Below are 27593 nucleotides of genomic sequence, written 5' to 3' on the forward strand. Positions count from 1 at the left end.
TGTTACAAAGAGTATGTTGCTATCTCAGGAAGGGACATTAAAAGAACTCCTGTCAGGAGACAACAAAACCTCAACACCATTTCATATAGTGAAAAATCTGGAGGGCAAAACACAGAAATTAAGCACAGCTTGGCTAACCAGAAGCTGGCCTACAGGAGCCACCCCAGCCCAAAGGATGTTTCCCACCATTATTTTAGTCATTATATAACCAAAATAAACTCAGTAACTTTATTTTTATGGCATAGGCATAGAACTACCACTAGAAACAACCATTAATTGAACAAATTTGAAGATGTTTGTTAAAGACAATTATTTACAAAAGAGAATGCAAAAATAAAATTCTTCAAATAATAAGACTGCATAAAGGTTCTTAAGTAAACATGCCTGGTTCCTATTCCTAACAGGTAACACAGTTTTTTCCAGCTAAATAAGCTCTTCACAGTATTTTCTTTAGGTCAGATTTTCCAAGATGTCACCAGAATCCATTCTTCACAAACAGGAGAAATAGTCTCTCTCTGCTACAGCCATTCCTGCTCCTTCTGACTTCTGGCTTGATTCAGATATTTCAGGAACTACTTGCTGAATTTCCATCTGATCAGTTAGAAAAGTAAAAGTGGAACTTCCAAGAGAAAGGGAAGCATGCAGAGGCTTTTCCAGGATCCATTGTATCTTAGTTGCAATGGTTGCCTCCCCTTTCCATTCCCAGGAATATCCCTTAAACTCCTTCTCTAAGGTCATAAGAGAAGCAGTGGTGTAGTTCTTCTTGTTCCAGCTGAAAGGGGGTAGATGGCAGATCATCAGAGCCAAGGTTGGAGCAGAGCTCCAGTTCCACATATGGACACCCAAAAATACCTGTGTCTCTCTGTCTGTTGTCTTGGGCCCTTTCACTTTTAAATGTTTTCGATAATTTTGTGATCAGATCACTTTCAATATAATACATTGTCCCATTTCAGTCCACTTTAGTTCACTCACATCAAGTAGTATGATGTTTAACCATTTCATTTCCTGCTTTATGTTTTCCAGTTTGCCTTGATTCATGTTTCTCACGTTCCATGTTCCAGTTGCATGTGTTGTACAGCATCAGAAATTCCTTTCACCTCTGTGCATGCACCCCTAGACATCCTTTCAACTTTGATTTAGTTGTATCATTATAGATAGCACTTTTTTGTACTTGTCACTTGCTTTCTTCCAGTAGCTTCTTGAATACCTTCCAACTTGGTGGTGAGGGGATGGTTTCATCTTCTGGCCCTCTTGTTTCATTTTTTACTGTTCCATCATAGGATTTGCAAGGTAAGAAAATTCAGAAGTGGTTTACCATGTATTATGTGCACAGTACTAACTAGAGTTAGCTTGAGGGTCACTTCCTTTGTCTGTGAAATATCCCCTTTCAGTGTCCCCTTCAACTACTGCTGTTGCCCAGTAGCTGCAGAAGTTTTTCTGGCCCCATCATCATTAGAGATATCCATTCTCTTCTGCTGATGTGACCTTTACTCCTGAAGAGGGTAGTCCAGTATCTCTGCTTTGACCATTCTGCCTTGGGTGATCCTGCTAGGAGACCAACCTAGTGAGACAGTTTGGCCTCCTGGCATCATTGCTATCAGCTTCTTCTGACACTCTCAACCCTTTCACCAGGTTAAGGTGTACATCCCATACAGTGCTAAAAACTCTACAAATGGGAAACCCCCTGAAAGGGTTTTTTTTAATTACTTTCCTTTGAGATTACTGAAAGGATTTGTCAATAAGTAACAATAATTTATTTGAAGTTTACTAATTGCAGAAAATGCTAAAAGAAAAACATGGCAAAAATTGTGCAGGTTGTTCCTGGAAGATACACAATGTTGTTGCTATAATTCATAATGGAATGAAAAGACCAATGATGAATTTAGGCAATTACTTTAATAACAGTGTGTGCTTGGTCCCTACTCAGTTGCTATTGCTTAATAAGAAAAATGACCCAATGATTAAACTAATCATTGGTAGCCACAGTTATCACATAAGAATGATTCAAGCAAACTCACAATTCAGGAGGCCTTCCAAAACTGTATTTTGGTATTTTTTAAATTTAGCCCATTCTAAAACGCACAGAAAAAGAGTGGGAAGTATTTTTGACACACATTCATTACTACATGCCTAGGAGCCTATAGTAATATCTTTGCCATATCTTAACACTGTAGGTTAGAATACTGAAGAGAAATATTTGTATTTGTAAATCAATGTATTTTTTGTATTGTTATATTTAATGGTAATTTATTATGTACTATTGTATTTCAATGTATTTTATCATGTTGTAAGCCGCCCCGAGGTTTCGGCAAGGGGCGGCATAGAAATGTTATAATAATAATAATAAAAAAAAAATACAACCCACTTTACAGGCAGATTTACAGTGGAATCATAAACTCAGAAGCTGCATTGCACACAGTGGAGCTTACTCCAAGGAAAGTTTACAAGACTGCAACTTTAAGCCTCACATATTGAAATCTGCCAGGGGAGAAATCAGCGTTAAGACTTCCTCTGTAGTTTCAAGCCCGCCCCTTTCTGGACAGCAGAGCAGGTGGTACACCAGCACCATCCCAAACCATCTTGTGTAGCCACAAAAGATACAAACACTCCAAATAAGTCGTCACCTGGACCAGAACCCTAGAGAGATGGAACTCGTACAGGTACAAGACCTCTCTTAGAATTAGGCAGGTAAACAACTGTCCTGCACTCCTTACACTAGTCTGTTGCCTTCAGCAGTGGTTATGTATACGCTGTCCTATTGCCAATGCGGAGTAAGGTTAGACTACTGTAAATGCAATGCACGAGGAGGTGGGAGCGGGAAACCATGCTGGCCTTTCCGCTTGCAGCAGACGGTATAGGGCCAGTTATGTGGATTATTAGGGTAGTGCCTCCTGGCTCCTCCAATATGCCTAGATTTGCGCTGCGTTAAAGTATCTGCTCCGCGCACACGCAAAACAGTTCTCCGCGGGCCAATTTTACCTCTTTTGGAGGGAGTGAAGTGGCCGAAAAAGGCATTCAAAACTTCGGAGGTCAACATTCTCATGCAGGGAGGCTAGACAAAGAAATAGAACTAATGTGCCTCTCTCTTCAAACCTTAAATATAACCCCAACGTCTCAGAAGGAACGCCTAAGCAGTGGCGAGGAAGCCTCTCCTGCTCTTTCTGCCCGCTCCGTCACGCGGGAAGGGCCACACGGCCGCGAGCCTTCGCCCTTCCCCGCCCCGTTTCTTTTTCTCTTCTTAGCCGGTCATCGTAAGGCAGGCCAAGCGCCTTAGCGGGCCGTAGGCTTCCCTAGGCCAGAATGAGCTCTGACGAGACGGCCACACAAAGCAGAGCACAGCCCTGTCTGCGCTTTCCGCCCGCCCCTCGCCCGCTCCCAGCCTGTGCCGACGTGGCTGGCCGGGCGGAGAGCGGACCGTGCAGGGGGCGCGCCGGGCCAGGCTTGCAGGCAGCGGCACAGCGGCGGTAAGGGGGCAATGTGGCTTCTTTTTGTCTCTTTTCCCCCCTTCAACCACTTCTGGCCGAGAGAATCTCTTTAAAATTCGCCTTCCTTGCACCTAAAGAACAAGAGAGAAACTTCGCTTTATTTCCTGCTCTATTTTTCTTTTTTTAATTCTGAAGAGCAAGGGACGGTGTCTCTCTTCTCCTTTTGTCTCTTTGCACGGAGTTTTGGTGCGATCGAGAATGATCACCATAATTGTTCACCTTGTCTTTTCCCCATCAAAAAAAGTGTGTGTGTGTCCGTCCTGCGCGCTCGAGTGTGTGTGCGCGCGCGCGTGCGGAGGTGGGTTCTCTTTGTTTCTTGCCAAAAAGAGGCACGGCGGGTTTGTGGGTTCGAAACATTTTAAAAGACAGAAGTTGGAGGCTGTTGCTTTATTACTTTCCCCATATTTATTAGTACATTTTTAATCTGCCCAGTAACCGAAGTTTTCTGGGCAGATCACAACCAATTGCAATTCGAATTACTGAAAAATGCAACGCTAGGACGGTTCTGCAATCCTGATGGCCACTTTAGACTGTGGATGCAAAAATAATAGTGTAGGTGTAGTGCATACGTTAATACTGGTTGAGAGAGATAACCTAAGGCTCCAGTCTTGTCCACCTGGAAGTAAGTCGCATCGAATTCAGTGGCGCTTCTGAGTAAAAATGTGTAGTGCTGCACTGAAAATATGTTTTGTGGAGTATCCGATGAGGTAAGGGATGTCAAACTCAGACTAGTCTGTAATCCCTGCCACGTCTACATGTCTTTAAAATGCCCTTTTGTTCCCTTGCATTTTGTGTGAACTGGCCCTTGCTTTCAAAGAATGGCTAGAAGTTGAATACCATTGCATAGATAGCTAGCAATCAGCAGATGTCAGTCGAATGCAAGGAAAGGAGTGTCTTAATTTATAGTTGCTCAAAACATAGTTTTGAACCGTGCAGATAGCTGCATTTTTATTCATGTATACTCTATTTATGTACAATTTAGGTGAAATTCCTAATATGGAAGTTTATAAGGATGAAGGCGCTGAACCCAGCGCTTTCTCCACTTTGCCTTGCCTTGCCATACAAGTTGCTTCATGATAAGATATTCCAGGGGATAGCCATGCTAGTCCACTGCAGTAAAAATAACTCACTGTAACACCTTAAATTCAGACACATTTGTACGGCATAAGCTTTCATGGTCTAGAGTCCACTTTATGATATTTGATGCAATCATGACATCTTTGATAATTATATTTAGAGCTGCAGTGAAGAACTGCCAGGCCATGGTGGTAAACAAATGCAAAAATAGAATAGAATAAAAATGTCTTTATAAAACAAAATCAAAAGGTCTGAAATGGTTATCACCAACCTCCTCTCAAAGGTAATAATGGCAATGCACGTGGTGGGAGACTCAGCCCACATCAGGAAGAGGAAGTGGTCTTCCTGGCACTGGCCAAATAGCTTTGCTCAGTGCAAGTTTCCATGGGTGAACAGGGCAGTACATGCAGGAGCTCAGCTGGTACTGGGAAGAGTAGTTACTCTGCCGAACATCATCTGAGTGGCTTTGTTGTCCACCAAAAGTACCATGTGAAGAAAGGAACTCAGTTGTTCCTAAGAGGAGAGGAGATTTCGTCCATCCCACAACAGTTACTTCCAGGGCTTTTTTTTTTTGTCATAGAACGCACCGGAATGGCGTTCCAGCACCTTTTTTTGACGGATTTTTCCATGTGATTGTGAATCGCCCTGTCGGGCGTAGCAGGTCGGCAGCAAACAGCATTAAAATAGTGCCTGCGGGCTGCGTGTGTGTCGGTGCTGCTCGGGAGGGCGCTGTTAGGCTCGGGACGCTGCTCAGCTTGGGATCGGTCTTGTGGTCGCGCGCTCAGTGCTTACTGCCGGCGGTGACCATTATGTTTATGTATGTGTAGCGTGACTGACCCTAAGAGGTGAGTTCCGGCACCTTTTTTTTTTTTACAAAAAAAGCACTGGTTACTTCACTTCAACCTATTTCTGTGCCCCTGGCCTAGATCGATAGGAATATAGTGACCTGGATCACATATTATGGCGACGGATGGTGGGTTATTTAATTCGCAGTTCATGGGGACACCAATTGGAAGCATTTCTTTTTCACAAATATTTCAGTGAGTAGTAGAATGATACTGGGTTAGTAGTAGAATGATACTGGTTTTTATTGCTACTGCTGCTGCCATGTTAGAATTTTAGCTGCTAGACACTATTATTTAAACGGTTGGTTTAATTTGACTGCTCAAATGGTTTTATTAGGAAATGAATGTTGAGTTTATTGTGTTTATTTTATTGATTTTTATGAATTGTCTGTTTGGAATTATTTTAATTGTTGTTGAATGGAGTGTAAGCTGCCCAGAAATCCGCATGGCTATGGGTGCAGCATACAGATGATGATGATGATGATGATGATACCTATGAGATACTTCTACTTTGGAGGTCGCCAGCATGGCATGCAAATCCAGACCAATGGGTTAAGGGCTAAACAACCCAGGAGTTAACCTAAGGTTAATTAACCTAAGATACGGTGCGGTGATGTATAACCAGCCATTTCACATTCTGTAGTTCTTCAGTTATGAGGAGATGTTGCTGTTGTTCAAATGTTTACTACATAGCCTACTGCAAATACATAGATTTATTTCTCATCCTGCAGAATTAAAAAAAATGTCTGGTGGAGAAGGTGCCATGTTAACTGAAGAGGAACACAAAGAAATATCAGAACCAGACAGTCATGTGTCAGCCTCTGACACAGAGATGCTCAATGAAAAGACAGAACCAGTATCCCCAGAAAATGATAGGGGCCAAGTTTCTGAAAGGACCAGCAGTGAACCAGAAGGGGACCTGAGGACCTTGGAGCATCATTTGAATGAGGAGCATTCCAGTGGAGACATCGCTGAGAATGTTATTTCTGAGTGCAGTGAATCTGTGAGCCTTGAACCAGAACCTGGATCTGAAGAGCTGAATGAAGAGAGTGACCCAGTAAGAAATGCTTTTTTTCCATTGATTATTAATTATGTTGGTATAATGTTCTGACAGTTGTAGCCCAGTTAGGATAGTTTTGGACCTTCATTAGTTCAGTAGCCCTGTGTTGAGTTCAATTCATTGCAGAGAGAGATGGGGAGAACTTGATGCAAGCTTACCATCTGGAACAGCGCTATCCAATGTTTATCACAATGTTTACCTTCAGTTTTAATATACCCTTGGACCTTTTACATCTTCATTGCCTTATGATGAAGAAAAGCATGTGCATGCAAAACTTCTTGTCACACTTTTTCCTAGTAATTGGCTTTACCATTCTTTATTCTGGCTAATTTTGGGTGGGTGGGTGAATGGGGCATAATGTCATCTCTTTGCATTCATAGAGGGAAAGTAATGCATTAGAAGAATGTGCATTGCCATTCCAGGGTGAGGGTGGCATTGCATTTAAAAAGTTGTAATAGAAACAATAAACTGCTTTTGTCTATAAAGTAAGTGTTTGCATTCTTCTGAGTGTGGGTTATTGTACATCATTGGTTTCTGTGAAGACAAAATGTTTCAGAATACTCTGTAGTTTTTTATTTTTGGTTATCAGCATTCAAGTATTACTCAGTTTTGATATATCTCAAAACTGCCTCCATTTTTATTTTTATTGGAATACTTTCTTTGAAAACCAGGGATTACTATATTATGCCCCCAAATGCAAACAGAAAATGTTATGATGCAATACTGTTTCTGTTGTTAATAGCATTAGATATACATATAGGCTGAATAATTTTTAGAATCCATACATTAAAAAATAAATCCAGTTAATCAGTTCCCTTAGTTTTGAAAACTAAGACTTTCAGTAGTAACAGCATAATGACCAGGTTCACATGGAATGCCAGTCTACTGGCATATACCACAGTGAGGTGGTGGAACCCCCCGAGTATCCAAGATGAGCCCAATAAATGATCAGACTCATCATGAGTGATTAGCTTCCTCCCCCTTTTCCTTCCCCCTTATTCCTCCTCGCAGTATTCCAGGGGACACTACAGGGAGGAACAAGTCTTTTCTTCTGACAATTATGATCATAACTGATTTCGGCTCACTGGAGTTGTCAGAGTGTCCTCATTGTGCAAATGGAGGGTATGCCCTGAAGTGCAATGGGTCAGCCTCCAGCTGTGGCTGAGATAGCATTCTGCACATTGGTGCGTCAGAGACTGGAGCTTGACTCTGCTATGCTTCTGGGCACAAGTACTGTACAATGGTGAAGATGCAGGAGCCTTCGCTGATATCAATTCTATGTTGCCAACTAGTGCCTGGCAGCAGTTTGTGGCAAAGATATCATCTCACCCTGCTGCTTGAGAGCTCTGTTCTCAAACAACAGGCAGAGAAGCCCAACCTGATGCATACAGCTGCCCCCAAGTGCAGAGTGGTATGGGTTAGGATGGATGACAGTTGCACTATACGCCACTGCCGCATACTCAAGGCGATGGAGTAGAGCGAACATGCACACATGCCACTGGCTGGAAAGGTCCCATCTTGATCCAGTGGTGAATTAGAAACAGGGCACCAACTTAAGAGGACATTCTCTGGCACTGTTGAAACTACTTGCAGTGACAGCAGAGCTTGAGTAGAGAAGCAACCCATCTTTAGCGGAGATGGGTTGCTTCAGGACCCAGTGGTGCGAGTCTCCACTGTGTGCCACCACCACAAACCCCTAGAGCTTGTGACAGTGACACACAGACTCGGTAACAGCAGTGATCTCTGCTACATGGATGCTTAAGATACTTTTGTGGTATCAGAAGGCCCATTGGTTAGCTGCTTGTGAACAGCAGCGGAACAGCTTGCTTTGTTGTTGGACTTCACTCACGGTAACCCACCCTGAGTCAAACAAACCCAACAACAAAGTTTTGGTCCTTATCGTGGTTGCTGATCACAATATCAAATTGTTGCAACCGCAAGTGAGGTCTTGTGGTGCAACAACCAACCAATTACAATAGTCAAAGGTTTGTTATTGTGGTATGTGATCCCAGACAGTATTTCATCTGGCAAAAGTCTCCGCTGGAAATGCGGACAGGCAGCAAGGAGTTGATACGGAGCTTTCTCCCCTGCAGACTGCAGTCACTGAGTGTGGAAAGCATGCCTCCTTGGCATGAACTGATCACAGATATACACTGACTGTCTGCTCTCAGTAGGTGGATCCATATGAGTTGCACCAAGGGAAGAAGGCATCCTTGTTTGGCTTATATCTGGTGGGAGAATTCAAGCAGGAGCTGGACTTTTCTGTTTCAGTGACGCTGGTAGCTTGCCTCTGCGTTTGTTAGAAGTTCAGCCTATCTGCGCCCCGTAAACTGTTACTTATTCCACACAATTTATTTCCGCTGTGTGCCTTTAGGCCCTAGTTAGAGAATAGGAGTGAATGTTATGCAGGAGTGAATCAAAGATGGGAGATAAATGCTGGCTTTCATGTGTATGATTAAACTCGTCTTTGTGTTACAGTATCATGACATTTAAAGAGTTTGACCAAAAGGTGGAAGCATAGGCCTGGTGGTGGGGGAGTATTGCTCATCCTTACTGCAGCAGCAATAGCTGCTCTTGTCAGTGGGGAGGGTCTGGTCAGCAGAATGCAGTCTGTTTTAATCAGATGGCATTTAGCTAATTCTTCATCCTAGAATGCAAGCTGAAAACAACCTGATTGGTTTTAGATGAAAGGGATGCAAACCAAAGACTGCAGGATATGTTTGTTCCATCTGACATTTGTTCCATCTGATAGTGCATGAAGAAAATCATGCATGTAAATAACTAATATATCAGCCAAAGCTTTTAAAGCTCAGTCAAAATGTGAAGCCTTGAAAAAAGGCAACTCCCCCTAATACACTGTTATAGGATTTTTAGCTTTCTTAATGCTGTATTGCAGCAGTTCTGAAGTTGCCAAATCTCCGGGTACCCTTTCTACACTGACCTGTCTGCCAAGGAACCCCTGTGCCTTGCAGAGGATTCTAGGAGGATTCTGAGTAGCACTGCGAGTGGATAAAGGGCATAAACCTCACCCAATGGCCTGTATGAGCAGAAGGTATACCCTAATACGGCCTTCCCCAGCTTGGGGCTTTCCAGTGTTAATTATTTTTAGTCTCTCAAGTGGGAACTATTCTTTAGGCAGATTATAAAAAGCCTAACAAAAAAATAAATAGCATACAGTGCAAAGCGTGTGTTGGACTGTATATCCTGTGTGGTGGACTCGAAGTTGAGAAAACCAGATTCTAGTCCCTGCTGAGCCATGGGTGACTTTGGGCCAGTCATGGATTCTCAGTCTAACCTCCCCTACAGGGTTATTGTGAGGATAAATGAGAGAGAAAGAGAACCTTGTGAACCACCTTTGTTTCCTTGGAAACAGTGTAATGTTATAGTAGTAATAATTTTCCATCAACCCCAGCCTGTATGGATGGCCATGCTAGCTGGAGATGATGGGAGTTATGGTCCTCCACATCTGGAAGGTGCCAGGTTGGTGAAATCTACCCAATATATACCTGACATTCTTCTGCAACTCAGCATTGTAAGCATACATTATTGTAGTAATAAGCAAGCCGTTCTCTGAGGAAAGTTAATCAACATTTCTGATTCAGCCACTAGAGAGCTGTCCAAAGAAACTCCAAGATTTCCTCAAATGCAATGCCAAACCACTGTAAAATTGGCCGGTAAAGTGGTTAGGAGATAAAAATTACAAGTCCATTTCCTGCAGCTGTTGCTTTCAAGATATTCTTAAAGTTTCGCTCAGAAGTGAAAAACACAGAACAATGTTCCATGTCTCTCTCTGCATGGAGAAAAGGGAAGGGAGGAATCAGGTGAGCTGGGCTTTGGGACAGAGATGAAGGAGGAAGAGACCACTCTATGGAAGCAGAAATCATGTGGTGAAAGGTATCTCTAGGGATACCTCTCCTGTAATGCCTGGCTTTGAAGAACAAACTTCTCAGGGCCAGGCATTTGAGAAAGCAATGCCAGTCATTTTTTACCATGGAGATGATACTTTAGAGAACTCTTTTTGCCATGAAAATTAAGAGGTACATAAAAATTTCATCACACCACCCAGACACTCTCCTTACCAGGAGAAGACAGAAGTAGTTCCCTTTTCCCCTCCTCTTTTGCCCAGGGATGTTGCTCTGCGCTGTGCCATAAGGAAAGGCATGGTGGCTCATGGCAGTAGCTCTTGGGAAGTCTACCAGTTCCGATACTGATATGCCAAGACTCCTAGCATCCTTTCTCCCCATGTTCCACCTATGTTCCTACTGACGCCAGACTGGTAAGTAAAAGAAGAATGGTGTATGCTTCAGTATTGGCAGCAAAGTTTTTTTTCCAGGTTCTTTGAGAATATTCTAAATTATTTCCATTTCTGAAATATAACCCATCTTGCTGTATTTCTTGAAGTACTGTCGGGGGGGGGGTGTTTCTGTTTCTCCAAATGTCAGTTGCTATATGTGAACAACGCTAATGGTTGACTATGTCCTTAATATATGGTTTGTTTTCTTACAGCACATGGATACACCACCTAAAGGAAGTGGATGGACAACCTGGGGATCGTGGGGGAAATCGCTGCTTTCAACAGCATCTGCCACAGTTGTTAAGTATCCAAGCCCATAAAATCAGTATATAAACATTAAATATAATTGCTTTGATTTCTGCTTTTGAGGCACAGTATCTTGACGAAAAAGCTACTGTGAAATGCTTCTTCTCTCCCTTACAGGGCCAAACAAAACAGGAACAACATTGGGATAGCAGTAGACCCAACTACATTGGCAGTGCTTAAATTAGCCTTAAAAAAAGGTGGGAAGAAACAGTGCAGCAGCTGTTGGATTGGTTTTTGTTGGTTCACATATGCTATGTACATACGTTAACCCATAACACATCGCATGATAACCAACCCCTTTGCAAATCTTAGTATATGTGAACTGCCTGCATTGAGGTGATATTGTAAACTGCCCAGAGAGCTTCAGCTACAGGGCAGTATAGAAATGAAATTGATTATGATGTTATATGTAAAATGAAATCTCTCTCCATGGAGCTTGATTCTTTGATAGCTGTTTCTTGCATGCTGGTGGTCATCTCTTGAAGTTGCAGGTCCCCTTTATCCAGACAGGAGAAGAAGCAGCTTCCCCAGCTTACGGATTATGAAAAGCTCAAAGCCTCAGTGTGAGAATAGAATCAAACACCTTGATTTTATTCCTCTGTAGCAGCCAAAACCGGTTTCACTCTGTCAGGTAACAAATATGATGTGAACCCATCTTTCAGAAGACAACTCAGTCCCGCCTAATCTGATCAGTAAACCATTTATTTTAAAAAGTAGTTAGATTTAAATTTCAGTACTTCAAGTTAACTGGGCTGCAAATGAGCCTCTTGGTGAATCAGTACTAGCAATCAAAGTAAAGCCACTAAATCTGGCAACAGAACTTCAGCCCCTTGTTTTGTCCCCTTCTTGGTAATTGCATTACTGCAGCTTTGCCACTTACTCAGTCACCACTTTTCTGTATCTTGCTTTATTAGTAAAATATTGCACTAGAACAATTGTGTACGTGGTTATGTCTGATCTGTGTGATCACACTCATGTGGGTGTGAACAAACATGGCTTCACAGAAAGGTTACAGATGATCTGAAAATGAAAAAGGGACATGTCTAAGAAGTGAAAGGAAGTCCAGGCTACAAAGCAATAATACAGGCAGGTAGCACGGAATTGCAGGGATGGAGCTACGAAGGCTGAAGCAAAGAATGAACTGAGGTTAAAAGCAACAAAACAGCCTCCTTCATGTATGTCCAAAGTACAAGACATAGAAAAGAAATGGAGCTTTATACTATGTGAACTGTCCTGAGCACTTGTGTGGAAGGACAGGATACTAATGCTTGTAATCAATAAATAATAAATAAACTTCTCAATGTGGAAGGCAAAAAGATAACAGATTACAAAAGGCAGAAGTACTCAATTCATAATTTGGCTCAGTTTTGTCCCAAAAGAAGAGCTATGGCCTTCCTGATAAAGGGGAAGTACTCCAAAACTCCTTTATGTAGTACTGGTTAGGCCTCATCTGGAGTACAGTTTAAGAAAATGCAGACAAGCTGGAATGGGTTCAGAGGAGGGCAACAAGGATGATCTGGGGATTGGAAACAAAGCCCAATGAGGAGAGATTGAACAAAAATGGCCATGTTTAACCTTGAGAAGACCGAGGGGAGATAGGATAGCACTCTTCAGGGACTTGTCACATAGAGTAAGGCCAGGAACTTCCCAAAGTACAGGACATGGAATAATAAGGTCAAGTTACAGGAAGCCAGGTTCCAGCTGAATAGAAGGAAGAAATTCCTGACTGTTAGAGCTGTACAACAATGGAACCAATTATGGGGGGGGGGGTTCTCCCACAGTGGAGGAATTCAAGATGCAACTGGACGGCCATCTGAGAGGAATGGTTTAGCTTGGAGTCCTGCACTTAGCATGGGGTTGGACCTGATGGCTGCCTGGCCCTTTCCAACCGTACAATTCTATCATTCTGGTACTCTATTCAAATTAAAGGATTTTACCCTTTTAAAAGTTGTAAGGCTTTTCTACATGAGAGATTTGGTCTTTGTTCAACATTCCATGTTCACAATTGTTTATCAGTCCTTTAGCCAACATAACCTTCCACTTTCCTTTCTGTATCTAAATGGTGCTTCAGGCAAGTTTTTTTAGTGTGGCAAAAAGGTGGCATTTAATTGTGAAAGCAAAAGGAAATACAATGTCCTCTTCTATGTTTGTGCTAAAAGCAGCACAGGAAACATTCTTTGTGTGGTGTTCAGACATAAATTCTGCAACAAGAGTAGATGTAGCAGATTAACAGGAAAAAGCTCTTGATTTCATAAAGGTAAAACTGATATATGTTGAACTGTTGGATTGATCTTGCAATGCCTGGTTTCTCTGTTTCCAGCATTATCTTTTTAATGTGTTTAGTTTATAATGAGAGTAATTTCATTAGCAATGTTTTCAAGCAGCAATTCATTTTTTCTAATTATTTTAATTGCTATAACTATCTTTGTTATGCAGAACAAAGTGGTTTTCCTTAAATACTGTTTTACAAGCTTGGATACATTTTTATTAAAAATGCAGAGCTGTCAGTAAAATGAATGATCTGCAAAAATATTTGTCCATAAACTGTTTTATTAATGAAATCACAAATGACATTCTTTAATAGACCTATTTTTTTCTGGAAAGTTTTGTGAAACAATCAACTTGAGGAATGGAGAAGCTGAGTTCTGCAGAATATCTGGATGTTTTGCTGTTGCTATTGCTGATGAAAGTTAGAGGCTATGATTATATAAAATCTAGAATTTTATATGTGCATGTGTGTTTCTATCTTTTCATATGTAAACACACATTTCAAATATACAGACATATATGCAAATATACATACATGCACATATACACAAACAGATGTATATATGTATTAGCAAAAGCACAGATTGAGTATTGATCACAAGACTCACCTGGATATACACACATACTTGCAACCAGTTAAGGACTTGCACTTTTGCTAATTGCATATTGATCTGGTTTTAATAATTTATCAAAGTCTAACAAATATATTAAGAAAAGTTGCATCCCCAAAGAAACCAGTAATTGAAAATGTGATTAGATTATCTTTTTGAAGCATATTCAAAAATATTGGAAAGTAGTGAAGGAATATGAAATTATTCATTGGTGAGTACAGAATTAACTGTTCCTTAATGAACATTGCAAAGAAGATCAATGCAAGCGGTGATTAAGAATCTCCTAAAGTTAATTTAACACAATTAAATTCCAAGCAGGCTAATTCAAAGGCCTAAAAGAAGTGAATGCTGAAGTAGCTATGTTTGTAGATTATCCAAATCAATTTTAAAAATGATTAAAATAGATTCTGAGAGAATCCACAAAACATATTAAAAATAGAATGTAAAGCTGATCCAGACCACATTAGTTGAACTTCACTAGTTCCCACTGAAATCAGTAGAATGGGACAGGTTAGTTGTGGCTTAACTTAAATTCCATTGACTTCATTGGAAAATGTGCAACTAACTTCATTTGGATGCAGCCCAATGTCAATCCAATTGGTATTATCTTCCTTTTGGTTTCCAAATTGGGTACTTCTACACGGAAAAGATCATTTGGATAGCAGCTTCTTAGAAGTATGTTGCACTGTTGCATTTAACCAGGCTGAACATAACAGTGACAAGGATTACAGCATAATTATAATTATTATCACAGAGCTTTCTATTATTTATTTATTTGATTGATTGATTGATATGCCGCCTCATTAGCCATGGACTCTATAGGTGGCTTACAACATATGCAATGCAATACAACAATGCAAAGTCATGTTTAGAAGTGATACTTAAAGGTGTGAGTTCCTGGCCTCCCATCAGATGGGGGTTCAAATCTCCAGACAGCCAAAATGTAAAAGTCTTTTCTATTAACCTTGGCTGAGGCCTGCATACTAATTAGCAACTCTCTGGGGATGCACTATATGCTTTTGCTGGGACTTATTTACACCAGCTGCTGGAATCAGCTGCTCCTGTCCACCGCCATGGCACCTTGATCTAGGACTCTTCACTGATATCAATGGGGGGTGTAGGTGTCTTATGCCTCATTTTTGCAGTCAGAATGTTGCATTATCACTGGGGGTCCTTTCATTGGGAAATGAGCCCATTTATCCATGCTAAAGTCCCATTCCACTCCCTTCAAATCCACCCCAAGTCTCTCCTTGCAGTGACTATGTCTCACAGATACTGTGATTATGCTTCTGATACATACGTTCTCTTCTCCCTCATGCAGCATAATTAGAAAGCAAAACTGCCCCAACCTGTGATAAGTCAAGAATAGATTCTAATGGTCAAAACAGTAACATACTTATTTCAGTTTATCAGAAGAATAAATGTTTCATACTGGGCTTTTCAGTTTGGCTGCCTTGTGCCCCCACCCGACCCCCAGCCCAGGTAGTTTGTCCACACTGTTGCAATATCTTATGTTGGAGTATAATGGTCTTTGGTAGATAGTTATTATTGAATTTACCTGGTAACCCTGTAAATTCCAGCTAGGGATTACAAAACCTTGAAATGGAACTTTCCTTCTCATCCATTTTCTTAGCCCTTTCTTGCATCTTGTTTTAATTGGATATCACTGAAGCATGAAAATACAGTTTGTTCCAAACTAATAATGATATATTTTACCACAGTGGTAGTTTCTCATAAAATGTTTATTTATATTTTGATTTATAAGCTGCACTCAATTAACCACATGTTGCTGTTAACAATAAAGAGAATGAGTGATCCAATAAAATAAAAATGAATTCTCTCCAATTGAAGCAAGTGTTAAGTGCAGCATGATCCTAAGTATATTTATTCAGGGTCATCCTTGGTAAGTGTTTTGGGGTTGTTTGAAAAACATTCAGATCTGGCTAGATTGTTTCTCAAGTATCCTACAATTGATTCATGTTCTTCCAGATATATTGTGCATTGCAGAAGTATTAATCCCCCTTTGACTTTTGCACATGTTGTTCAGTTACAACGTAGAATTGAAATAAGTTTCATTAGCATTATTACCATTTGCTGTACAAGCTACACTCAGCATTGTGAAGGTGCAAAATATTTTTATTGAGGCACAACAGTTAAGTAAACTGACAGTTGTTGATTGTATAAATATTTATCCGCCCAGTCAATATTTAGTAGAAGCATCTTTTTTGTATTTTATTTGATGTTGTAAGCCGCCCCGAGGCCTCGGCAAGGGGCGGCATAGAAATGTTTTAATAATAATAATAATCTTTAGCAGCAGTTACAGCTTTGCACATCTGGATATTGTACTGTTTGCCAGTTCTGTCAGGTTGGATGGGGACCACTGGTAAAAAGCAGCTTTTAACTCTTACCTACAGATTTTCAATTGAATTGCAGTCTAGGCTTTGAACTCATGTTCTTGTTTTTAAACCACTCCAGTATTGGTGGTTGTGTATTTAGGGTTATCATCCTGCTGGAAGAGGAACCTCTCCTGTCTTAGGCTCCTTGCAGAATGATTTTCCTCTAAAATTGCCCTGTGTTTGGGTGCATCTATCTTGCCCTCAATCCTGATCTGTTTCCCAGACTCTGACAAGAAAGTGTCCTACAACATAATACTGCCACCAACATGTATCACCACAGGGTGGTGTTGCCAGGTCAAAGAGTACTGTTGGCAATTATGTTATGCAGCAAGGCCTGAAAGTTCGGTTTTGGTCTCATCAGACCTGATAACCTTTTTACACAATTCTTGTGACTGCCACATGCCTCATCACTCTGAATGGGCTTTGATATGGGTTTGTTTCAGCATGGCTTTCTTCTTGCCACTCTTCCATAAAGCTCAGCTTTGTGGATCATCTGGGTAATAGTTGAGCAGAACTCAACTATCAGCTGTGGAGCTCTCCAGGTCCTTCAGAGTTACCATTGGCTTCTTGGTTGCATCTTTAATTAATGCCTTCCTTACCTGATCACTGAGTTTTGGGGGATGGCCTTCGCTAGGCATAGGTGCAGTTAGTACATATTCAGTTCCAAAAGGTTGTGTACCTCTGCTCTAATACAATCATAATATTTAACATTTGCACTGTGTCTTTGCATGTTCAAAGCACTGCATATGCAATTTTATACAGAAACCTTGTAAAGTTGGTTGGCATTATCTTACTCATATTCCAGATGTGGAGAGAGGGCTGGCTAAAGCTAAAAGAGAACAAAACATGTCCACAAGTTTTCCATTGATTAAATTATCCCACTAAACAGTATTTTGTTATTCATTCTCTCCCTCCCTCTCTCTTTCTCTCTCTCTCTGAGATTTTCAGATACATATACAGAAATATGTGCAGAGAATGGTTGTATATAAATGCCTTTGTTCTGTGGCAGGTCATGGATTAACAGCAGTCAAGGAAAAAGCAGCCACTCTCAGAATTCATGTCCCATCCTCAGGAGCTTCCGAAAGTGCACATCCTGACACTGATGAGAACTCTGTCACAGGTGCTAAGTGATGCCTTGTCCTTTTTTCAGTGGAAAACTGCAGTGCTTAGCTCGGACTGGGTGGTGAAGGGAACATATTATACACAGAGACTTAGCCAGAATAATAGTCACAACATTGTTGACTCTTGCTTGAATAGGCTTGGCAGCAGCATTTTTTCATTAGTCTGTCTGCTGCATGATGCCAGGACTGTTGGTGCATGGCAGGATGAGGGACTTTGATGGCACAGATCAGAGAAATGAACCCTTCCCAGCACCCCAGGCATGGCCAGCTTGCAGCCTCCCTTCTTGGTGCCCCCATCCTTGAGATCCCTTTCAAGAATCTCCACCACAGGGTAGTAAGGAGCCATTCTGCTCCACCACAAATAATGGTTCCAGCCCAATGCCTGTCTCGGTTAATAACTGGAAATGCATGTTATAACATGAAGCATCCACAAAGAACTTACTAACAGCTGAGATCAACTTGTTTACAATGGAATTCATCCTACAGTAGGGAAGGCAACAAAAATCACCCCATCTTTGCCATTTGGTAGGCAGGTAAAATTGCTTCCTAGCCCCATTCACTGCTAACTACTTCTGCCATTGCAAAGTGTTCTGATAACCTGGAGAAGGTGTGTGGATGGGTGGGAAGCTAGCAGTTACAGCCTCTTCTGAGGTCTGCTTTGAGGAGCCTTGGGTTAAACCGGAGTAAGATCTCTTTCCAGTGGCACTGCCTCTTTGGCCCCATCACCATCAAGCACATTTGAGAACCAGGTGGCTTAGCAGGCCTCCCTCAAAACACCCTGATGTTGCAGCTGTGTTTCCTTTCACTGGCAGCCTGCATACCCACTCAGATCACGGGCTGCACAGTAGGTGAGGAACTTGGCTTACTTTCATACAGCTACATATTAACATGAAATTTATTTACATATTCTGACATCATTTGCATCTTGTTTTTTCTTTTCCTTGAAGATGTGGAAGAGTCTGCAGAGCAAAGCATTCTGGAGCACCCACCTTTACCTTCTTCTCCTGGATCACGTGGAGTGTTTTCTACAATTACTAATGCTGTACAGAATACTGTGAGCATTTCTAGTGAAAAAAAAAAAATAAAAGGAAAAGAGTGTATGTTTTTGTCAAAAAGACATAAAAAGGCATCACTAACAAAGACATCACCAAACAAATTAAAATATTACTATTAAAGGGCAATAGTGAGCAAATAAGCAGTTCAAAAGCATGCAAATGCAAGTAGATAAAAAGGTACCACTTTGGTGGGAAAGTAGCAGTGTTCGTGCACTTCAGTTTAGTCATGCTGGCCACATGACCACGGAGACTGTCTGCAGACAAAAGCTAGCTCCCTCGGCTAGGAAACAGAGATGAGTACCGCCCCCTAGAGTCAGACATGACTGGACTTAACATCAAGGGGAAGCCTTTACCTTTACAAAAGATTATCTACCGAAATCATACTGAATATTAAGTATGAGTAACTGTAGCTTGAAAGGAAAAAAGCAACACATACATACACCATTGTATGTGGCACATTTGAGCACATTTCTCTTTCTGCATTTCTATTCTTTGGATTCTGGCCATTGTTGGCTCTCAGCTAATAGCACACATTAGTTGTCCTTCATACCAAATTCAAATTTCCAGTACTACTACTGAAATATTATAATGTGTTTATAATCCTTTTACAGAGCAATTAAGAGCACACATTAAGGCATTCTATTGAAAATACATTTGAAGCTTAAATATAGAGCATTCCTTTGGCAATAGATCACATTGTTTTTAAGCAGAAGTTCTGGAGAAAATTCAGGTTGAATTACTGCAATACTATTGGTGCATTGTTCCTTTTTCAATGGTGTGTTGTTCTTATCCTCCATTTGTGTTTGTGTTATCAATATGAAGAAGACATCTCCTCATTTCCAGGATTCAAATATTTGGGGTGGGGATATTTGAGGAGGAGATTTAATCTAACAGAAAAGTGCACTAGTTGGGAAGTTTTGTTGAGCAGTGTTTAATGTGTCAAGAAGGTCACATGGAAGGCAGCTAACCTTTAACGTTCCATTTTTTATCATTCCTTGAATTAGGCTATTGAGTATCACTCTTTAAAAAGTACACCTTGGTGGTGGTGGTGGTGGTGGTGGTGGAGATTTTTTTCAAAAATCTGTTTGTATCCAATTGTCTAAAATATATTAAATGGAAAAGTGATAACCTGTCAACTTCCTTTATAAGGCTATATGGCACATTTACTAAGGATTAGGAATCATTTATAACTAAAAGGACAGGAGAATTGTTTCAGTACAAAATGAGATCCCATGCAACAGCTTGGTGAGGAAGGCTAACAAAAATTCAGTTTCTGGATGGTCAGCTCCATTTTAATTTCTCAAAAAACTCTTGCATGCTGCAGTGACAATCTGCATTTCTATTAACTTCTCCCTGATGGCAGGGCTGTTGGTGGATGGTAGGATGAGGGATTGTATTCACAGGTCCCTTTCTTAAAATTTCTTAAAATTCTTAAAACTTTCTTAAAGTTGTCAGACGTTTGATTTGGTCTTATATTGCTTAAAGTCCCTACCTACTTCTAGAATTTCCCTAACTAAGGATTAACATATCTATTCCAAATCCCTAAAATTTCTTCCCCCTATCAACATTTTATCTTCAGGGAATCCTTCACATACCAACTTGCCACCACATCTGCTGTAGAATTCCTGAATCTTGCAGAGGGTTCTGGAGATAAAGGAATGTTTCAGGGTATACTCTCACATAGCACTGACCAAGCCTCATGAGGTCCACTCTTTCACGTGAACAGAGTTGAACTGCAGCATGCCCATCTGTTCTCTGTATACTGCAAGAGATGACCAGTCATTGAGGACTAGTTGTCTTCAGAGAAACTTGTCCTCCATTACTGAGCTCTCCTTTAAGAACCAAAGGGAACCCCCAAGCCCTAAAACAGAAATCATCATTTTAATTTGTACTTTTTCACAAAATGTGCCCAAAGCAGTTCATAACACAACAGCAATGCTGAAATAAGACTACTTTTAATTATCTGTGTTGGCACCGTCTTGTATGTGCAGTAGAAGGCTTTTCATTTTAATTTACTTAGCATGTTAAACTGCAATACTATTTCATCTGGTATCCATTTTATTGTGAGAGATGAATAATGAAGTCATAAATCCTGCTGTTTATAAGAGCAGAAAAAACAGGGTTTGGCATTCATGAACTGCCAATTCAGTATTCCTATACAGTTCTAAAAGCAAAATTCCTTAGAAGTGTGTGCTATTCAAAGAGTAAATGTGCTTAGGAGTATTCTTCTCTGTTTTGTGCAGGGTAAGAGTGTCTTAACTGGTGGTCTGGATGCTCTGGAATTCATTGGCAAGAAAACCATGAATGTTCTTGCAGAAAATGATCCTGGATTTAAGAAAACCAAAACACTGATGGAACGAACAGTTTCCTTATCTCAGGTGAAATAAGCAAGTTTGGATCATGCAGTCATAAAAAGTGGTGAAAGCAATTACAGCATAGTCTGTGAAGTTGACAGTGATTATAATTTCATGGGGTTTTTGGAGTTCTGAAGGGTTTCATCAGCATTTAGCTCGGGTTTAGTCATCAGCATAAAATTTTCTGCACTGGAAGTTATGGATATGAATAAAGATTTGTGTGTGGATTACATTTTATGGTGCAATTTTCATACTGAAGATGTAGTGTATATTAGCATCTGTCATGTAGAAACTTACAGTGCTCAGGAGAATTTCCACACCATTTACCACACTAGTGGTTGGTATTCAGAACTGTTGCAGAGGTTCTCTGACTGGGTTTGCACAACATGACAACCCAATATGGATTAGAAACTATGGTAGGTTAGTGTGTTCTGTGAACCCGGATCATTTTTATTGGAGCAGCTTATTTTTGCCTTCTGAGCCACTCTGACAAGTCTGTAGTAAGGATCATTTAACTCATAATGGTTGGACATGTTGTCTGAACCCGGATGACCTAATTTAATGCAGGTCAGTCCCATCAACAAGTGAACCTCTTGGCAATGGGAGCAAAAATACCCTTGCCACACTTGCCACATGGCTTCTGAGGAAGGGCCAGTGCTAACCACCCCCAGAATACCAGAGAAGCTCTTGGGGGCAACTGGCATGGATTTCCTTCCCATCCCAGCATCAGCATGAGCTGCAGTGGTTTTCCCCCTTTTACATATTTTTTCCAAAGATGGCAAAAGGCATAAATATTTCACAGTACCCATTTCTATGGACATTCTTTCCAAGGTGCTGTTGTGGTACCATGGTAGGGCTGTCATATTTTTTATCTCCTCCCCCTATTTTCCTCCCCCCAAATTGTGACTTCTATTTTCACAATTCGTTTTTCTTCCCTGCCAGAGGTTGGATATCTTCATAGCTAAACAGTCTTTAGACATTGCATTGCACCCAACTTTAAGGATTTTCAGCTAGGAAGTTCCTCTTTCTACATTTCTTTTCCAATTTAGCTTACCTTGTATAATTGAGTGTAATAGTATTTTTTATTTGTCATTTTATGACCAAACGATTCTAGCTTTCTGCATTTTCTGTTTTTTAACTGCTTCTTGAGTTTTATATAGTTTAATACTTTTTAAATATTCTTTAATACTTCTTTGTCACCCTCTCAGTCCACAAAATTGATAACATCCTGTAATAAATTTCAAATGCTTCTTTCTTTTTTATGGCTGCCTGTGTCCACAAACCCATGCCATAAATTGATCTATAAAGACATAAACCTATATAATACACATCCTCAGGGCTTATTTTAATTTTTGCTGCATATTTCATTTTTCATCTTCAAAAAACTACTCAAGGACATCTCTGTTCTGACTTCTATTGCACTATTATGACTCTAGTAGTCATTCAACCAAATTCCAGTAAATTTATATCCATTAACCTGCTCCACACATTTTCATTTTGAATTTTTAACTATCTTCTTTGGATTACTTACTTTTCGCCTTTTACTTTGCACTTGGTTTCTTGACATTCATTTTTAGACCAGGTTCTTTGCTCAGTTTGCTTGTTCATAGCAAAAAACATTAATTATTTTTATTACCATGCTTTCACAACTGTGCAGGTGACCACAGGAACAAGCATGGGGGACCTGGGTTTGGTAAAAGGTATGGGGGGTGCCGATAAATGCCCTAGGAAGAGAAGCCCTCCACTCCCCACTCTGTGTGAGCAGATACTTGCTAAGCCTACACTGAGAAGCAAGTGTCTACTTCACAGAGGACAAGATTTGCAAATGCAGTGGACAGACTAACACTAATACTGGAATCAAAACAAAACTGCTTTGCATTTCCATATCTTTTTTAGTCACAACAGGTAGGTTATTGTGTATCAGTCCCTTAACAAAAGGGAGAAAATAGTGATGCGTGGATAGTAAAAATCTGCGAGCCCAAAGAACTCATGGCTAAACAGGAATTTAAACCCAGCTTTTAGGGACAGTAGTCTATCTACCAAGTCCCTTATGTAGATGGAAACATTGCTTGCTTTATTGAAACGTTTATGCTGTGTACCTCATCCTGTCACAATCTTAGAGTTGCCTATAACCCACCAGGAAGCTCTGTAGATGTCAAAGCCATGGCTATGGAAACTACAAAAACTCATGCTTATTCTCACCCTAATGGACAACATATTATTATTACATTGCATTACATTACTGCCCATAGCTGAAGATCTCTGGATAGTTCACAACATTTTAAGTCACCTATCTAGATTTCAAGCAGGTTTGACCTCGCTTAGCTTCCAAGATTAGGTAGGATCAGGCTCTTCATACAGAAGAATATAGAATAACCCTTTTATTTTTCTTGTTGAAAATGGTAATTTTACTTCCACTGCTATTTATACCAGGTGCTATATTTACTTAATTCCCTCCTCCCCAGCAATAATGACTGACAACTAATTATAAAACCTACAGTTGTAAAAGCTACAATTTTAACCCTGCTTAAAATTATTTACTAGGATTGTGTTAATAAAACAATAAACATTTCACTTCTGCTGGTATGATTCAACCCCAATTTTTATTATTATTGGCTAGAGGGGAGTCTGAAAGTGATAAAAACTGTCAAATCTCCTACACAACCAATAAACCAGAAACCATGATCTATATTCCACAGCTGTTGCGAGAAGCTAAAGAGAAAGAGAAGCAGAGACTGGCCCAGCAAGTCACGTTTGAAAGGACAGCACACTATGGCCTGCTTTTTGATGAGTTTCAGGGCCTGTCTCATCTGGAAGCTCTGGAAATTCTGTCTAATGAAAGTGAAGCCAAGGTACATGGGTAAATGGACTGTATAAATCACAACAACAAGAATGCTTTCTTGAACATATTTCTCAGGGATAGCAACCAGTAAGATTGAAACCCTTTCTCTACTATAGCAGGAGCAACAGTGTGTGCTTATTTATTTAGCCATTCGAATTTATATTCTGTCCTAACCTGTAGACAGAGCAGTTCACAACATCTTCAAGTTTTTCCACTCCATTGCACCAATGGAACAGGGGTTGGAGTTGGATTTCTAGCCATGCGCACTTTTGTGTTTGACCCATCCATCACTGGAATGTAGCCTCAGATAAATTCTCCAAAACAGAACTGGCCCTCGGGCCAAAATAATGTTATGTACCCCTACTCTACTCTTTTCCTTTGTTCCTAAGAACCCCTAATCTAAAAGTCCCCATGGACACATTTCGGGATTTCTGAAACTACTGTGGGCATCGCTACAAAATGGATTCTTGAAGGATGTGGCTTATGGAAGCCTGGTTGTTCAGCAGAGATGAAAAGAAGTAATGACACTACAAGGGAGGTAAAATATCAAGGAAAGGGAGAGAAAGAGGCTAGATTCTAGGAGGGTGGCAATTCTTTCCTTGTCTCCTGCTGAACACTTGGTCAGCAGCATGTTCAAGAACTGGAAGGAGGACCCTGTGTCCTAATGTTTAGCAGGTGTTTTATTAGAAATAAATGTTTGAAGGAGTCAAAGAGTCTTGTTGGATGCACACATGGACTCTATATTGAGTACTACTACCCATGCTGCTCAAAGTGTAACGAGCAATTTCTCTCTTAAGCTATACAAGTGCATTGGAGGTACCAGAGTATGCTTCTTAGTGCCACCTTGTATCCCTGTATTGAACACGATGTTGGAAGAGAAACTGTGTGCCAAGTGCAATGTTCTTAAGACCAAACTGCAACCTTTGTATTAATGTAAAAGTGGCATCATTTACATCAATCCAAAAATTATATGGCAACTATTATGGGAGAGTAATGGAATGGAAGGGTGGCCTCTAGGCTATCTTTTTATAGGAGTTTTTTATTATTATAATGACCTACTATTTTTGTCACATGTAGATACTGGATGACTTTGCTCTTTTCTCACAAGGTTTTATATGATCAAGTCACTTTTATTTCTGTCATCCTTTTATTGACTCAGTGGGAAAAAGCCATTTAGAATCCTCTGTAGTGGGATTTATATACTTGCAATGCAATCATGTGCTTCTCTGCACAGAAGACCATTTACTTCAATTTATTTCAATGGGACTTACTCCAAGGTAATTGGTATAGGATTGCAAGCTAAGCTTACTATATTATACCCACGTATTTTGAAGTTAGTCCCATTGCATTGAAGGAACTTAAGTCTGAATGTGTGTGTTTGTGTGTGTGATTCCACTGTAACCCAATGCATACTTTATTGGGTGTAAGCCCCACAGAATTCTTTGGGGCTTATTTCCAAGCAAACATGCATAGATTTGCCTGCAAGTAGTATTTCTAAGTTCATGACACAATGTGAAAGTGCCTTGCTTTTTTCTGTCAGGACTTTTAAATCAAAATGATTTTGTCCTTCCATAACACAGTTATTAGAGCTTGTATTTATTAGATGTGGTAGACCTTAATTTGTGTGTGCATTTGCCTCTTATACTAATGGAAATACTAAATATAGTACACTTCAGTAAAACGGAAAGTCCATTGGAAAAATAATTGAGCAAACCTTTTTAGATTATTCCTGTTGAAAATAATAGTATAGTTTAAATGCCCAGGACCAAGGCCATATACTGAGTTCCAACCTTTCATTGGAGAATCTGTGCTCTGATTTGCATCATCCCTACCTTGCAGCTGTCACAGAAAAAACTTGCACTGCTGTCCCTCCATGGTTTGTTTATTTTATTTATTTATAAAGTTTTTTGTATACTATTCACTCAGCCATATTGGCTGTCATGGTATCCACCTTAGAAAATTGACCTTAGAGAAGAAGTAAAGGAGACATTTCAGGAGTGGGGAGAGAAGGAAACTGAGCCCCTTTCCCTCTCAACTGCAAAGCACCTCAGCCAGATGACCAAAAGTGGGGTGAGGGGCTGAAGGTCACCTGCTGCTCCTCCCTATCTTCATTGATGCTGAGTCTGAGGGCTCCTTTAAGCTAAGATACACTGGTATTTTTGATCCTGCTCCTTTTGGTTTGTCCCCACCTCCTGTACCCTTCAACCCCACCTACCGCTTGTGTGCAGTCCTCAAGAGCTTCCTCAATATGTAATCGAGGCCGCAGACTCAAATAGGTTCTGCACGCCTGCTATACACACTTACCTGGGAATGAACAACATTGAACTTAGTGGGACTTACTTTTGAGTGAACACATGTAGGATCACACTAGGCATCAATCCTGTGCTGTTGCCTGCAACTCCCGCTGAGATTACGGTTTTCATGCATGTAATGCTACAATTGGTGGGATGCTGGCCTTGAAGGTAGTCCCATGGTGTTGCATTAATGAAGTAGTCTGGGTTGGGGTTGGTATGAGACAGGCACTGTTGGGTGGGCATCATTGCTCAGCACAAAAATAGTCAGACAGGCAGAACTGGAGAGAGCAGTTCATCTCTGCAGCATTGTAAAATCTTTTCAGCCAGTGCAGATCCAGAGATGCTTTCAGATGCTTCTGAAGGAATGCACTGCAGTATAATACTACTGACTCATGCAAGTGTGACCTGGGACTTTTCGGGAAGGGAGACCACCGGTCAGCTGTGTCTTTCCTTCTCTGAGCTCCTTCAAGGAACAGAAGAGTAAAATAAGAAATTAATGCAATAGTTGTTGCTACAAACCGCTGTATCCTACTGCGATGTTAAAGTTTGTATATAGAATTGCAAACTCTGTCTGTCTGTCTGTCTGTCTGTCTGTCTTTCTTAAATGTGTATAAAAGCTGCCCATTAGCACCATGCTGTCTGGGTGGCCATTACAAGAAAGGTGTCAGTAATAACATTAAATAAAATAATACCATTAAATATTATAATTAATAAACAAGATAAAACACTATATTTAATCGGACAAAATATTAATTGATAAAATTAAGAAATTAAAACTAGTGCTATCAATATAGAGATGGTCTAAGTAGTGCCATAGGTGTGTCAAAAAAGAAAAGTAAGAAAACTCAGAAAAGTAGGTGCTCAAAGAAAAAGAAAACTCAGAAAAGTAGGTGCCTGACAAATGCCCAATGGTAGGATGTTCCACAACTGGGGTGCCACCACGGAGAAGGTCCTCCTCCTTCTTGCAACCTCCCCCTTAACCTCCCTAAGGAGAGCAACCTGTAGGAAGGCCTGCATTGATGAACTTAAATGACAAGCTAAGACACTCCCTATGATAAATTGACAGTTTAAACAGTAAGAAAACACTTGGCCCGTTTTTCTCACACAAGATGCATTGGCGCTTCATTGAAATACTCTGTCCCAGTTGCATATATTATTGGTTAGTGATCATTCTTTTCTGTTTTAGATACAGTTATATTTGGCATCACTTGAAGGAGAGGAATTGGAAACAGCAAAACAAGCACTAATTGCTATTAAGACAGTTTTCCTTCTTGAAGAATCAGACAGTGAAGACAACGAAGACAACGTAGCAAAGAAAGGTAGTTGCAGAATTACTGATATAGCACAAGTGTGATAGAAAAAAATCTACATGTTTAATCTAAAACAACTGTTACTTACCAGTGATTTCATCACTGTAGTCTTGTGCCCAGAGACCTTCCCATTGAAGGTAAAGGTAAAGGTAAAGGTTTCCCCTTGACATTAAGTCCAGTCATGCCTGACTCTAGGGGCAGTGCTCATCTCCATTTCCTAGCTGAAGGAGCCAGCGTTTGTCCACAGACAGTCTCTGTGGTCATGTGGCCGGCAT

At 40.5% G+C, this 27593-nt stretch overlaps 1 protein-coding gene across 4 annotated transcripts in view; it reads left to right on the forward strand.

Moving 5' to 3' along the window:
* The first annotated feature begins 3412 nt into the window (after nucleotides 1-3412).
* Nucleotides 3413-27593, forward strand: part of FAM114A1 (family with sequence similarity 114 member A1) — a 39349-nt gene continuing 15168 nt past the window's right edge. For 2 of the 4 annotated variants that reach the window (XM_044418418.1, XM_044418420.1), the window contains exons 1-8: nucleotides 3413-3464; nucleotides 6139-6464; nucleotides 10974-11061; nucleotides 17352-17462; nucleotides 18411-18517; nucleotides 20762-20896; nucleotides 23572-23724; nucleotides 27195-27327. In XM_044418418.1, the coding sequence (XP_044274353.1) occupies nucleotides 6150-6464; nucleotides 10974-11061; nucleotides 17352-17462; nucleotides 18411-18517; nucleotides 20762-20896; nucleotides 23572-23724; nucleotides 27195-27327 (1042 nt within the window). In that variant the 5' untranslated portion in view covers nucleotides 3413-3464; nucleotides 6139-6149. Of the gene's footprint in view, nucleotides 3465-3693; nucleotides 3784-6138; nucleotides 6465-10973; nucleotides 11062-17351; nucleotides 17463-18410; nucleotides 18518-20761; nucleotides 20897-23571; nucleotides 23725-27194; nucleotides 27328-27593 lie in introns of those variants that run through there. The other 2 variants (XM_044418419.1, XM_044418421.1) reach the window with 2 other exon arrangements.

This window comes from Varanus komodoensis, unplaced genomic scaffold (assembly GCF_004798865.1).
Source record: "Varanus komodoensis strain SLA01 unplaced genomic scaffold, ASM479886v1 scaffold9, whole genome shotgun sequence".
NCBI lineage: Eukaryota > Metazoa > Chordata > Lepidosauria > Squamata > Varanidae > Varanus > Varanus komodoensis.